Source organism: Bacillus rossius, chromosome 1 (assembly GCF_032445375.1).
Source record: "Bacillus rossius redtenbacheri isolate Brsri chromosome 1, Brsri_v3, whole genome shotgun sequence".
In the NCBI taxonomy this organism is placed as follows: Eukaryota; Metazoa; Arthropoda; class Insecta; order Phasmatodea; family Bacillidae; genus Bacillus; species Bacillus rossius.
In genome coordinates this window covers 272,002,414-272,018,507 of record NC_086330.1, presented here as the reverse complement: position 1 = coordinate 272,018,507, position 16,094 = coordinate 272,002,414, and the positions used below count along the sequence as shown (strand labels likewise).

Sequence of the window (16,094 nt, the reverse complement as noted above, 5' to 3'; positions counted from 1 at the left end):
TGCACACGTAGTCAAATATCGATATCTCGCAGATTCATGTAACATGCGCTCTCTGTCGAGTGTCGGGTTAACTACATTTGATGGGCCGCACTCTTTCGTGGCTTTTTGTGTATTTATCATGGTCCGCATTATTTTAAAGAATTTTATGTAAAATTTGATGTCCAAGTTTCATATTATAAGTTTATTTGCAACATGAGAAAAAATGAATTTGATAGTTACCGAGGTAAAATTTTACACATCACTGGCGAGTGCTGAAAGACTCACTCACAATATTTTCCATGTAATACAGTAAAAACTCATTAATAAGAATCCGCTCAGTACGAAATTCCCATTCAAGTGAAGTATTTTCACAGTCCCAGAAAATGCTTTCCTATGTTATTCAGAACTTGTAATACGAAATACAGTTTATATGAAATACAAAGTTGTTTTGATCCCTCAAGTTAGTGTTTACATGAATGAGTGAACGGATAATACAAATTTCACTAAAAAAATATATAATCTTTTTTTAACCACTACATAAACAAACGTTTCTTAAAAGATGTATGTACGTATGTGTTCCATGACTACGGAAGTTAAAGAATTCACCCGTAAATTGGTGAATTCTAGCAGCGCCCAGCACCAACTTGTGTCTAGGCGGCCATCTTAATTTTTACTAGTGGTGCACCGATGCGGATACCGATGAATCGTAATCGGCGATTATGGGTACTTACCGATTAATTGTAATCGGCGATTATCTTAACAATTACTTTGACGATTATCTACGTCCCGGCGTAATTAAGAAGGTTTTTACCGTGTAATATTTTGTTACACATTTTAGGACGAAATATGGTAATATTTGTATATATTACAAAATTCATCTAACTCCGTCATATCAAGATTACAGATATTTCGTTGAGTTTAATTAATCTCATTGCCTCTAACAATAAAAAATACATTTTTCCTACACGTTTATTTACGTTTCGTCTTTTGTTCTGTCTTTTGTTTAGTGGCCTTGTACATTACCTATAGCCAGAGACGTAAAATAGATGGCACGCAATCAAAATACCACAAGCAGTTGCAGTGTATTCTATGAGAATCGGTCTTTTCGAGTCGTAGTAGCGGTTCAAAATCGTGGTCCCGATACCTTTCATAGTTTATCACTGCGTTTTACAAACTCGTTATGGGCGTCTTTGGTAACATTATCCGTTGTTGTTTTATTTGTATGTGACGTGAAAATTGAAAAAGTATTTATAATTTTATACATTCAGTCAACATTAATAAAATCACATGTGCTAGAATTGGTTTTGAGTCATTTTTATATAATTATAGTGAGATGGCGACTAGGGAGAAAAAAAGTGAAGTGCGGAAACATTTTTATATAAACTCAAGTGAACAAAATATAGCAACATGTTTACATTGTTAAACGGTAATTTATCGATGCAACCTTATGTGATAGTCGATAATAATGCTAGTTTTCCGCAACAAATACTTACCCATTGTAAATTACAATTATTAGACTGTAGTTCAAGTTGTTTACAATAACATATATAAATAGAAGTTAATTTAATTTACTCTTTGCAATGACTTAATAGTGTATTTTATATATTTTATACTGTTATTATAACTGTATTCTCAATTTTACCTACTCTTGTAATTAAATTCACATGGGAATAAAAAATTTTGTGTGCATTATTACACTTAAAAAAAATTATTTAATTATAATCGGTAACTGAATCGGTATCTGCCGATTATTGCTCTCGTAATCGGTAATCGAATCGGTAATCGGTAAAGCCATTTCGGTGCACCACTAATTTTTACTGTTCTTTGTTGGACACACAAGCAAGGAGAAAGTTTCGTAGGCATCAAACCAACAAACAAAAAGAATAACACTGTGACATGTCCACGCTCCAAGCACAAACAAATGAGAAATATATACAAACGGTCCTTTTTTAAAGTCACTGAACAGTATGTATCCTACAGCATGCATGCTTCAGACTTACAATTTTTTTGTCAGCCACACAGACGTGTACAGTTGACAAAGATAAATATCGCCCTAGGAAATTACTACTCTGGGAAGAAAGGGGGGGGGGGGGGGGGGTCAGGTTTGTGTGTTTTGTTGTTGCTGCTGTTGTTGTTTTTGTTGTTGTGGCCTTGCAATACACCACATTTCAATGCGCATCAGGTTTGGAGAGTCCTAATAATAAATTTGTAACCAAATGTTTTCCTTTTCCATTATACAGTTTTCAGTTACAGTAGAACCTCTATGATACCTTCCCGTTTCATACATTTTCCCGTGTCATACGCCGATTAATTTTGGTCCCGCCGAAAGTACTATATTTACAATGGTTTACTTTCCCGGAACATACACTTATAAAATCATTAATTTCCCGTTTCATACGTTTTTACGAAGCGGAAAAGCCCTAAAATTCAAAAAAAATTTTGTTAGATATATTCCTCCTGATAAATTACGTTTTAATTAATGCTTTTATTTTGAAAAACGTTCATTGTTTACCTTTGAAAACGCAAGAAAATAACTTTATCGCACCATAGATATGGATAGTATCAGGAAGACTGTGCACTTCGCTAGTAGCATCTATGGCCAGCACCAAGCTAGACTAGCAATGATTATGAAAATGGTGCACGCGCTTTACCAAGGCACGGATCTCATATTTTGTGTATTCATTAATCTTTGAACTGATCATACCCGTTGTTATTGTTTTCTTACGATCGGATTGTTTTGTATTTTACGTTTCTCAAGTTAAAATTTTATTGAAAATTGTTCTGTTGCATAAAGTTGTTTGTAAAATGAAACAAACAAGCAATAATTTCTGATTTTCTTTTTACAATAGCCTAATTTTTTTAAATTTCTAATTTAGGCTTGGTGACTTTTCCCCCCCTCCAAGAAAGGACTTCAAACATTTTGTAAGGCCACTGTTTCTCATGTCAGCTTTACTTGATTATGGACTGTATTTTACATTTCTGGTGGTTTTATTATATATATATATATATATATATATATATATATATATATATATATATATATATATATATATATATATACATATACACACACACACATATATATATATATATATATATATATATATATGTATGTATGTGTGTGTGTGTGTGTGTGTGTGTGTGTGTGTATATATTAGGGATGGGTCGAATACCAAAAAAGGCCGGTTCTGCTTTCGGTGCCGGTTCCAAACTTTAAACTTCGGTTCCAGTACTCGGTTCCATACTTGGTTCCAGTACTCTGTTTTAGGATTTTTTTTCAACTATTGAAGTACTTTTGTATAACAGCTAAATTAAAACAGCATGGTAGGTAATCTTAAATAATAATTTTACTAATGCTCCTTAAAAACAAACAAGGTGAGCAAATATGTGTAAGTATTGTTAAAACAGTTTAAACAAGTAATGCTAAATATAACATTTAAGTATTTCACACTAAATTCATTTTAGATTTTTATTCAAAAAAATTATCATCTTCACTCTCTCCGGATCTAAACGATTCCTTTTGGAGTCGCAAATAAATCCTGCAGTGCTGAAGAGTCTCTCACTGCAAACTGTTGCAGATGGCACACACAAGTACTTTTTTGAAAGTGTCTGTAGTGGTTTGCACTGATCCCTTTTCTTCCAATATTCTGTGACAGAGCAGTTAAGTGGCATGTTATCCTCATTGAAGTACTGTTGAAGCTGTTCTGCCATGGAACCACAACCAGAATCCCGACTACTATTAACTTGATGGGTAAATAGTGTGGAATACTGCGACCAAATCAAATTACTCGAATCTGACTGCAACTGTACTGTAGCACTTTTTGTTCCAGATACCTGAAAAAATAAAAAAATTTACGCACTAAGAACTTAATGGGGAAAATTTTTTTTTTGTGAGCATGAATTATATTAGTTCTCTTTTTATAGGCTAATTATAATTTGAGAAAAGAAATCTTACCAAATTCTCAGGAATTTGTAGACCTAATGCTTCCTCCAACAGTTTTTTTAGCAGCTTCACATTTTGCTTCATCTTTGAAAGGTGCTGCTTTGAAGCGTGGATCCAACAATGTTGCAGACGTCAGAATTTGACTGTTTTCAAGATCCATGAACCTTATTTTAATGGAGGATAACAAGTCATTTTTGAGTCCTTGCAATCCAGAACCAGCTGGAGCAGGCTTTTGTAACTCGTTTTCAATGAGATTGGTAAGGGGAATGACCTGAAATATAAATTAAACCAGTCACTCACTGAATTATATTAGAAGAAAATTACAAGACAATGTAAAATATAGGTTACACATAAGTACTCACCTCTGCAACAGTCACATGATCTGAGCTGATGTGGGTTGTTACAGAATCAAACACCTCGAGGATAGGTATGACGTTTTCCATCAAGGTCCACAGAGAGTTAGACAGTTCTGGGATATTGAGCTCTGCGCAAGCCAATACTATTGCCTTCTTCTGCTCATGCAGTCTCTTGAACATGTGCAGTGTCGTATTCCACCTTGTGGGCTCGTCCTGAATAAGTCGATGCTGCACCACACCTGCAGTGATTTGGCAAGTCTTCAGCACCTTGGTGGCACGTGCAGAGTGCTTGAAGTGGCCTACTATTTTCTTGCTTGAAGAAACCAAGTTATTGATAATTTTATTGTTCAAGAAACCTTCCTTGAGCACCAGTTGCAGGGTATGTGCTAGGCATGAGGTGTGCTGGAAAGGTGACAGTTCTGACCCAGCAACAAGGTTACGGGCATTGTCTCGCACAATGGCCACCACTTTTTGCAGTAATCCCCATTTTTCTAACAAAGAAGTGATGAATTTGGAAATATTTTCTGCAGTGTGGCTTACTTCGGGGAAAGGTATAACTTCCAAACACAGATGGTGCAATACAAATTCCTTTGTTACATAATGAAAATCAGTGTTTGCCACTGATGTCCACAGGTCTGTAGTTACTGCAACAAACTCTGCTTCTTGTAACTGGACTTCAACACTTTTAACTGTACTTTCGTACATGGCTGGAACAATAACATTGCTTAGTGTTTTTCGGGTTGGCATTGTAAACCGAGGCTCAAGGTGCTCAATTAGTTCCTTAAATCCTCTGTTCTCAACTAGGTTCAGGGGTTGGCCATCCACGCACACCATTTTTGCAACAAGATGTGTGATTTTTGTCTGCCTTTTATCATCAATTTTAAATTTAGTAGCTTTATCATATACCTGTGTCAAGGTCTGCTGCTTCGGAGATATCCGATACTGAGGTCCTTTTTTCCGTTTGCACATTTCTGAGCTAGTAGACATGGACGTGCTTTCCGTTGCCACATTTGCCAAACTTGTCAAGCCTTCACTTGGTGCAAATTCTGTAACAGATGCTTGTGAACCAGATTTTGAAAAACAAGGACTAGCTTGCACAGATTCTACTCTCTGTCTTTTGGGATGTTGCTTTTTTAAATGTTTATGAAGATTTGAAGTTGACCTAGAAGAACCTCGGGATATGCGACTTTTGCAGTAGTTGCATAATGCATATTCACTGTCCATGGAGTCATTGGAAAAATGTTCCCAAACGGCAGACATTTTAACGAAAATACAATGTTTTGAATGTTACCACTTCTTTTTCATTTCGTGTCACGTTGACACACACAAAAAAAATGTACCGTGCCTTAATGAAAAAATAGCTATTTCCAAATAATAAAGATAGTTGTGCCTTCTGCACAGATAGATTAATTGTAAATTGTCACAATTCGAACAGTAGATAGCATTTGAGTTTCGATTTTAAACTGTGGATAAAATATATAGGTCATTTCCGCTATTTATATTTACGTTTTTTTTTACATAACCTGAAATAACAACAAAACACGGTAACGTTCGCCGCCATAGAAAAACTCCAAAACACGGCAATCTCACTACTGACTTGCCGATGTTTCGTTAATTTTCCGCTGCAAGCGCTTCATTTTTACAATAACTATATAAAATCATAGGTGAGGTCTTTGTTTGTGATGCACACAACTGTATAGATTTCTATGGACATATTTCTCTTGTTTACATCACGATCGTGCACATAAATACGTTTGATGTTTATTGTTGTCTGAAAACTGAAAAGGTTATCAAAAATACTGTTGCGTTTTTTTTTTTATATTTCAAGATGTTAATTAAAAATTATGTCGATGGGCAGATAATTCATTTTGCGCAACAAATAATGCAGTAATTTGTAACCTGCACGTGTGTTCATGACCATGTAAATGACCGGACTCGAAGTTCAACAACGCCGGTTCCGGTTTCGGGTCATTAACGCCGAGAACCGCTAAAAACCAGAACCGAGAACCGGGACCGACCCATCCCTAATATATATATTAGTGATGGGTCGATTCCGATTCCGGAATCGGTCGGTCCCACCGATTCCAGTATAATCGTGGGATTCAGAATACAATGGTTTTGGAATCGACCATGACCGATTCCTGCATTGTTTTTAAGTTTACAAAATACATCTCCTACGCAACGTAAGAAAATACTAAAATGAATGCAAATATAATTTTTAAACTACATAATACAATCTTTTTTACGGAACTGATTTACGAATTACGGTAATTAACGTATTTATTTACTTGCACCGCCATTTTCCCTATAGTACAAATGCAGTATCTACTTTCCCGCTTTAAACGAAAGCATTTTTCGGAAATTACGTTGCAGCAGCACTGCATTTAGTAGTAAACCTTCAAAAATAACTAGACAAAACCATAAATGTTTAAAGAAAATTATGTAAATGTAAACGTTAACAACTTGATCATGGCAGCTACATTTGCCATTGTAATTGTAAACAAACTAATTTTTTGTTTGTGCTACCGGCCATGGTAAACCATACGGCCATGAACCAAATCTTTGGTGACGTGAACGTGAAAATTAAGATGTTTCACATCTCTGCACTTTAAACATTACAGAATTAAATGAAATAATTTTTGAACGAGATTTTACCCAAATTGACAGTGGATTACTGCGACCATATTAAAATAAGTTTAAAAGCAACATAACCAAATTGCTGTAAATCGGCGTTCTTGTGCGTGTTCAGCGATGCTCTTTTTACATTAGATATATTTTGGAAAGGCAGTTGGCTAATCTGGATTTCCAAACATTGCTGCTGAAACGTTCGTAAATTTTTATTACCAGACATAAACAATCTTTTGAAAGTAGTTGTGTTTAACAGAATTGTTTCCGATAAATTTTTGAAATGAATTAAATGTTAACACTTGATTTTTTTAAGAGTTTAATTATTTTGTGTAAGAAAATCTCACCATAAAATGTGGACATTTTGAGATGCTAAACATGCACAGAATGTTCTTAGTCAAGAACCGAAAATTTATTTTCTCTTTACGGTTGTGAAGAACTGCAAGACTGGATGGATTTATTCTTTTCACCAAGTGAGATGTCCCTTGAAATATGTATCAACGAGGTTATATTGTCATTTTATTTGGATCATTATTTACTTGCGCTTGAAAATAAAATTCTTAATCTAAACGTACAAACCTCTTTTTTTACAATTAATTAATTGAGTTGATAATGTAAGGTATCAAAAGTTGGTTAAGTTATAACATTATTTACAAAATATGTCATAAGACATCTTTGATTATTGGCAGTGTTTGAACACATGTTTCGTCTAACTATATGCAAGGTTAAAAGGCCAAATTGTGCTAGAAATTCAAGGTAGCATAACTTGATGGTAATGAACATACTTTTTAACATTATATAAGCTGTATATAATGTTAATTTCTGCACAGAAAATGAAACACAATTATATCAATAATATATATATTATATATAATTATGCAATTATATTTTTAAAATCATAAACAACCTTTTTTTTTCTGAGTATATTACTATGTTGAACATTGTCAGCTAAAAATTAAGGAATCGGAATCGGATCGAAGAATCGACCCTTTAATTTAAGAATCGAAAATGGAATCGGAATCGGTATGTTTTAGGAATCGGCCCAACACTAATATATATATATATATATGTGTGTGTGTGTGTGTGTGTGTGTATATATATATATATATATATATATATATATATATATATATATATAATGATGAATTCATAACTTTCATTAATATAATGCAATTATTTACACATTATTTATTATGTTTAATCTGACATTGTGCTGGTATGCTAGATTGAAAAAAAAAATATATTATTGCCATTCCTTTTTCATACACTTTCCTGCATCATACACCATTTTTGTGCCCTCCGTTGAAAAGTGTATGACTGGGGTTCTACTGTATACAAATTTCCTATTCTTTACTAAGTTTTGTATAAAACCATTAATACGTTGGGCGAGCATTGCTTTCAAATGAGTCTGCAAGCCATGTTTCTGCTCCCTTAAAACAGTCGTGAACAGAACCAGCCACTTGGCCACTGAGTCAACAGGTCGAGTCAGGGCAAGTCACCACCACACAATTAGCACCTGGAGGAGAATGGGCACTTGACAATAACGATGACTACTCGTGTTACAAGGTGGTGGGTCGGAAAGGTGGGGGACGAGACTCACTTGAGCCACTCCTTGACGTGGTCCAGCATGTTCATGGGGATGGCGTTGACCATGGACACCTTTCGGGTGTAGTCCTTGAACACGAAGATCATGTCGAAGTTCTTCAGGTGGAACTGCACGCGCTCAAAGTGGACCAGCTCCGTGTCGTCCAGCGTGATCACAAACGGAGGCTGCAACGAGCAACGATCTCGCGTCACACACCGGTCCGTTCCTTACTTAACCAACACAATCCTAATCAGAGTGACTTCACGTATTAAAAAATTTACCTTATTGTAATAAGCACCTTTTTTTGTAACTTTACTAACAATGACAATTTAGTATTTCACATTTGCTGAATTTATTACATTAACACACACATATTTGTAAAGTATTTGCGATCTCTTGCAGCTTAGTTACAGTATTAATGACTTCTTACTTTTGCAATAACTATAAATAGAGTAGGATAGTAATTCAGGAGATGACACAATAAATAGGGGTGGATATTCAATACATCAAAATAAAATGTAACATACCACACAAGAATGACAATGAGTTCTTTAATGTGAAAAAAATACCTCTCATTTAATAAAAAGAACCTAAATAAAAGCAAAAGTAATAAACCTGTGCAAAAGTGCTAAACAGCACTGTGTAAGGTCAGTAAACTATTTAAATGAACTTATACAACAGAAACACCATTCAATAATTACAAATAAATTTATAACTTACATTGAAGTTACCTTATTTTTATAGCTAAATGTTGATTTTGGTAAAATTAAGAATCAAAATAAAACTGATTCTTACATTCTGAAGCGAGCGTTGCTTTTATCACGTCATCGCCATGTCATAGCCTTCCTTCCCTTCTCCCTCCTTACCCCCTCTCCAGCTGAGTGTATTGTGTTCCCCCCCCTTTTATTCTTAGGTCCCCCGCCGACGATTTGCGATCGCCATGCCATCTATGCGAGGGTATAAATTGATGTGTTTTTGTGCCCTCGGGCCACTTCTGCTAAGTTTTGGTTAGGGGTAGCTGCAGTTATTTCTGTCGTCGATCCGGTCAAGGAATGAGCAAGTGATTTGTATGTATATAACAAGTTTGGATTGAATATCTACAATAATTTTGATTAAAGGTAATATTAATTCAAAGTTGTCAGTATTGACTGTTTTTGAATTTACTAAATTCCCCCCAAATTTTTTTTATATCTTTTACTTCAAATACTGAGTCTTTTGAATACTTTATATTTTATGGTACTTTAGAATTTGACTGACCCATTCCTAGAAATGAATGAGTTAGCTAAGAGCAGTTATTTCTGAAAAGTAGTTGAAAGCAAAGTGAACAACAGTAAAAACAAGCGCACGCACCCACTCTGTGAGGTTGACGAGGCAGCCGCTAGTTGGCTGCAGCAGGACAGTGCTACGGTACGGGGCGCCGGGAAAGCCCAGCTCCCTGAAGGGTGTGTCAAACTCTATCTCCTGCTTCGTCATGCTCTCCACCTGCGCAGCGTACACACAAACACCTTAGCCACAGTGTTTATAGCTTACAAGACATCACAACTCTAAGACAGTAACTAACATTATTGTGAGTTATAAGTAGAGACCTGAAAAAAAATATTTTTTTTCAAAAGCAGTGTTATTTTTCAAAAAAATTCGCAACAAAAAGCTATGTTATTTTATTTTTATGTGCACTTTTATTAAACTGCAGTTAATTAAAAAAAAGGGGGGGGGGGGGTTGTCTGTAAAGTCGGTTTACGGACGATAATTTTACGCACGTAATCACGTCATTAGAAAACAATGATGAAAAATTGCATACTTTTTAATTTTCAAATATTATTTACAGTTTTTGCAAATTAATTTAAATAATTTGTTTAAATATCATGAACAATTACTTAGAGAAATAAACTGAAATCAAATCAATGTCAATAAATTGTTAATTTGAAATGATGAAATTGGACAAATAAATAAATTTTTTTAAATGGCTGCTTTTAAAAAGCCTGCCTTAACCTGTTTGATATTATAGAAGATTTTCTTGCACGGTGGTTTGCCGGTTCTTGCACGCTCGGCTCAGGCGGAACGTCACAATGAGTCGTGCTTTTTCGTGGGTGCAGTCGGCGTTCATAGATTTATAAGACGTTATCACGTCAAAAATTAAACCATAATATAACAGAAATTATTGTTCGTAAGTTTTACCTTACTACATTTAAAACTAAAGTTGCATAAGAATTTATCTGTAAATTATAACGGTTCATAATATACAAAAAAAAAAAAAAAAAAGTTGTTAAGCGCCAATTGTAGTTTTTGTTTTATTTTTTAAAATAGAATGCACAGACGAATCCAAACACTTTCAAAATTGTTCTCACTCATTCAACTCGTACATCCGCCTGTCGAGAATGGCTTGCAGCTCGGGCGATGAAAATCAAGCAGGAAAAAAAAAGCAAACGTAGATTAAGTCCTTCAGTAACTAGTGTAACGTTGCAAGATCCCTGCCCTCCTAATTAAATATTTCTCCTTTTAAACTATTTTTTGTACATGTAAATATTTCTTAAAAAGTCTTTCTGATGATATTTTACCATTTTTATGTATTTAAGGGTTGATATTTCACTTGCTGTGTGTTTTAAGAATGTACTTTGGATTTTAAGAGACGTTTTCAATCATTACTATGTTTTTTTTGTAATGATTCACAAAGAAGTCGCTGTACTAGATTTTTACCGGTTTTGGCCTACTTTTTCAGGTTTTTTCTAAATAAGTTTAATTTTGTAAAGTAATTTGTATTATGATTGCTGTTTGTAATGTTCATTAACGTGTTGAATGATTCTAAAACACGGGACTGTGTCTGGTGTGATGGTTAGAAAGAGAGGCATGAGAGGCCTGTAAGTAGGAGTGAGAAAGAAACTGTGATTTCCCGCTAACCGAGATAAAAGCTGGGATTCACCACGAGTCATGGAACATGAGTGATAACTGCTGTCTCACGGTGTGGGAGAGAGAAGGAAATTGTAAAGTCCCTGGCTCTATGTGTAGAAGACTGTTTTCAATGTGTGTTCTGTATTCCTATTGGCTTGTGATGGGTAGTGTGAATGAAGCATGTGTGTGATTGGTCGGTGAGGTCATGTGACTTCTCCTCCCTGCGAGGAGGAGACGTGTCATGAGTTCATCAGTAGTCGTCGGGCGATCGCTGCCAGGCGAGGCCACGTTTCGGCGGCTCGCGGTTTTTCGTTGGATGCGGCCCTGTTCGAGGGCGCACTGATTTCGGTTACTTACCACTTACCGTAAGATTTACTGAAGGACTTAAACTACGTGTGTTTCTTTTTTTTTGCGTTAATTCTCATCGCCCAGGTGCGAGCATTTCTCGACAGGCGAATGTACGAATGAAATGAGTGAACGGAACATTGAAAGTGTTTGGATTTGTCAGTGCAGCATTCTATTTGAAAATAAAACAACAAAACTAGAATCAGCGCAACATATTTTTATTTTTGTATGTAACGAACCGTTATACTAGTTACTTGAAGTACACAACTAGTGAGGCCCCAAACCTGGCCGCACCTGGCGAAACACAGTCGCCACGAGCCAAAATGCCGACGAAGATTGTCACAATTTCTAATTAAGTGGCAGAATGAAAATAAAAATGTTAGGTTAACTTAAAACTCGGCATGGCTCTGACCACCAACGTTAAATTTTCTATCCCACAATTCTCCTACATATTTGGCGAGAAGCCAGAACGCACCCTCATTGTGCAGCGATCGACAGACGACTGGTGAAATCATGGCACTGGTTCCTCCACGCAGGAAGGGCAGTCACATGACCTCACCGACCAATCACATACACTCTTCATTCACACTAACAATTACAAGCCAATCAGAACACAGAACATATACACTGAAAACCATTTCCACACATAGAAACTGGGGATTCACTTTCTTCTTCTCTCTCCAACACTGTGGGAGAGTATAGCCCGTCCCACTCTTAGATTGCAGTACACGGCTTATGGCGCGCACTGTTGCCAAATCTCTAACACATTACGAATTTCAGGAGATATGTGTATTTGTAATTCGGACCGAACAAGAAGCATTTTAAGAAATCATATCGTAATTTATAATATTTTATACTATTGCACATATAAATTTGTAATAATGCCACTTTTATGTAAATTTCAAATAAAAACTACCTATTGTAGACGAAAATTTCTTATATGTTTTCTTTTATGTTCTAAAAATCGCATATATATATCATATTTTTATGGGCCCGATAAATGCTGTATTTTTGGACAAGTCATGTCCAAAATGATAAATAAAATACGGTAATGGAAATTCTCGGTCGAGTAAGTTATGGGAAAAATCGGAACAATTGGGTCGAAATGGAGCAGATTTTTTGAAAAACAGAAAAATCGCAACAACTTCCATAACATGAATAATATCGCATCCGTGTTAACGTATAATAACTCGAAGTACCTAATGCCAAATATGTTTTCTAAATAAATTTTGTATACGACCATCCAAAACTGCATGGGTTCGAAAAATATTTTCACCGGACATAAAAAACGTAACTGCCTTAGTAAACACCTTATCAAATCTGTTTAAATTATTTGTAAATATCATAATTATTTTCCAAAACTTTGTCTAAAACAATGTTTGATAAGATGCTTGGTGTTGAGAAGGATATAAAAATAATTCAAAATTTTGTACCATGATCGCTATTAAATTCCTTCGTATTTATTTCATACATTTTACATTATGTTCAAGATTCGATTAAAATATTTTTGTAGCAACCATTACTGCAAGGGGAAGAAAAAATATGGGTTTAAGGATATAAAAATCCCTTTTGTTCTAATGTAAATAAATATAATCATCAAAATCTTCCTGCGTCTTTAGGCTGTGCCGATAAGGAATTTTTTTTAACTTTAACTTACAACAAGAATCTGTTCACACACATTTCATTTATAGGAATTTATACGATAAATGTAACGTTAACTTGATTAAGAAATTAATAACATCACATACCATTTAATCACTATCGCTACCGCTGACCAATGTTGATACCCCTTCCATAAGAGTAGCACAGAACTGACCAGAAGAATGGTAAGCTTCCTTAATTGCATTGCACACACTCATATTTTATGAAAAATACTCAAATACATTCAACACAATCTTGCGCTCCCTCCCGCGTAGCATACCGATATAATTTATTTTCGGTGTTCTATCTTACATATTTTATATGTACGTAATAAAAATAAATGTAGAAAATAATATCACGTATGTTAATATATAATTTGTCAAAATTATAACTGTAACGAGTCACCGGACACAACGCGTTGCTTCATCGCGAGACGCGATACTAACTGGCAGGCTGGTTTTCAGAAATGTGTGTCTAAGGAAATACATGGTTGACTAAGGAAGCCATGTATTTGAAATTGCTTGCAGGACAGAACCCCACTTATCTAAACACAAGACCCTGTTTCCTCTTACGACGGCAGCTTGTGAGAGAAACCTCTATTGCAGCGCGCCCTTGTACTGATAAGACACGTCTTTAACAGCTATTTCCACGGAAACTATAGAAGCAATTGAGATGAAGCTGCTTTTAAAAACTAATTCAATTCATTGTGAAAATTTTTCACGCTTTCGTCCCCCATCTATCTTTAATAGAAAAAACGTTTTCCGCTGGTCAACTTTTTGATGTGTCAGTTTGTGAGAAAATGCATTTCAATATATTAAAAAATTATTTAAGTGAAACCTGTACAGTTTTTGTCTTAAAATTTGTTCGGTGGCGTCCTAAGGCATTAATTTATTAATAAAAAAAAATCTGAATGAAATACACGTGTAGGTTATTTTAATTTTATGTGAAACATCTCGGAATACTTCAAAACAGTTCGCAGTGAATAAGTTATGTTTTTTAATTTTTTCGGACACTTAAAATATTGTTAAGTATTCAAAATAAGCATTGCCTGATGCGTATTTCGATGCTATACAATATAAAAAAAAAGCTTGGTCCAAAAATTAAAATTTTAATTTCGTTTGATATTTGGCAACAACGCACGAAGGAACAAGGACAGCGCTAACGGCAATCGGCGTGTGTTAGAGAGAGAGAGAATGCGCCCATTTACTTCCACACTGCAATCTAAGAGTGGGATGCTCTATAGTTCTCCTCCAGTTCCCACGCAGTGACGAGATATCATTTCTGTCTCTCTCTTGGTGGGAATCACCGTTTCTATCACACTCGCACTCATAAATCTCATATACCTGCATCTTTCTAATACATACCACACCAAGTCCATTGTTCTAGAACATTAGGTAACAGCAATCATAATAAAAATTACTTGATAAAAATTAAACTTACAGCAAAACCCCTTATTTGCACTTTTCATGGGGACAAAGTAAAAGAGTGTAAAAAGCGGGAAAGTGTAAATAAAGGGAAAAGTATAAAAAGGAGTACAGTTTACCTTATTTAGAATTTTTTTCCTTTTGTTTAATAGCACATACTACAATGCAGGTACAAACACACTAACAACAAATTTTACTTTAGTATTTAATCCATTATTAATTTACCACATTTGACAAAAATAAAAAAAAGAATGAAAGCCAAAATGTTTTTCTGATTACTTCCTAAAAATAAATTTGAAATTTTCTTCTGCTTGCTTTTTTGGCTGTTCAAGATTATTTGCCTCTCCAAATTATAAATACAGTTGCAACCGGCAGGGTTTATAACAAATACGGGCTACATACACATTGCTCACAGTAAAAATTTTTTTAAGAAAAGGCCGCAAATTGTTGAATATTTACCGTCAATAGCGCGCCAAACGCGGAGAAAGGTCATTGTACTCGGTCAGCTGCTGTAACGACGCGGCGGCGCATGCGCACTCTATGCTCCGCCCAGGCTCATGACGCCATCAGCCGCCAACCAATAGATGCGAGCTTAGCGGAAAAAAATATAAGCTCCACCTCCCGTGTACCAATTTTATCCAGTTCTAATACCAGTTTATTGGTATACGCACCAGTTTTCTCGCTGCCGTGACATGTTCAAGTTTACGTTTATCATGATGTCTTGATACCAATAATTAATTATTTACGATCCCCAGAAATAAATGGTTAGTTTAAAAAATATGGCGTCAACTGTACAACACTTCCCAAATTATAAAAGACGTATAAAACAGTTACCAAGACACCGCTCATTTTATCTTGTGAAGTTTATGTCTCGTACCAGTATTTCGGCTAAGTTGTGACATAAATACAGTATCAGAACTTACAAGCAGCCATGTTTGAACATTCATGAGTTTACGTTTTTCCCTCGTGCATTTTAGATTGTCTCCTGCTATAATTACTCGTACTTTTACACGCCTAGGCTTAAATTATTACATGTTTAGAAATAAAAGCAACTTTTCATGTTATAAAATATGTATATTTTGCTATTTAAAATGTTCATTGCCTACTAGCTCCACGGTATTTTCTGGTTGTTTAAGCCCGGGCTACATTCGCAATAGCACGCAAATAGCACAGACGCACAGAAGTTCAACACACACTTTTAGATATGAGCTGCCACATTGGCAAATAGCACGCGCACAGAAAAATAGCACAGGATCGGCGCACAGAAAGTTCATTATCTTTTAACTTTTAGGTTATTTTCTGTGCGCGAC

At 35.3% G+C, this 16,094-nt stretch overlaps 1 protein-coding gene across 2 annotated transcripts in view; it reads right to left on the bottom strand.

Moving 5' to 3' along the window:
• LOC134527601 (FACT complex subunit spt16) overlaps nucleotides 1-16,094 on the bottom strand; it is a 219,764-nt gene that overhangs the window by 44,322 nt on the left and 159,348 nt on the right. For both annotated transcript variants that reach the window (XM_063360430.1, XM_063360432.1), the window contains exons 15-16: nucleotides 9,839-9,970; nucleotides 8,504-8,673 (exon numbers count right to left, since the gene is read on the bottom strand). In XM_063360430.1, the coding sequence (XP_063216500.1) occupies nucleotides 8,504-8,673; nucleotides 9,839-9,970 (302 nt within the window). The remainder of the gene's footprint in view (nucleotides 1-8,503; nucleotides 8,674-9,838; nucleotides 9,971-16,094) is intronic.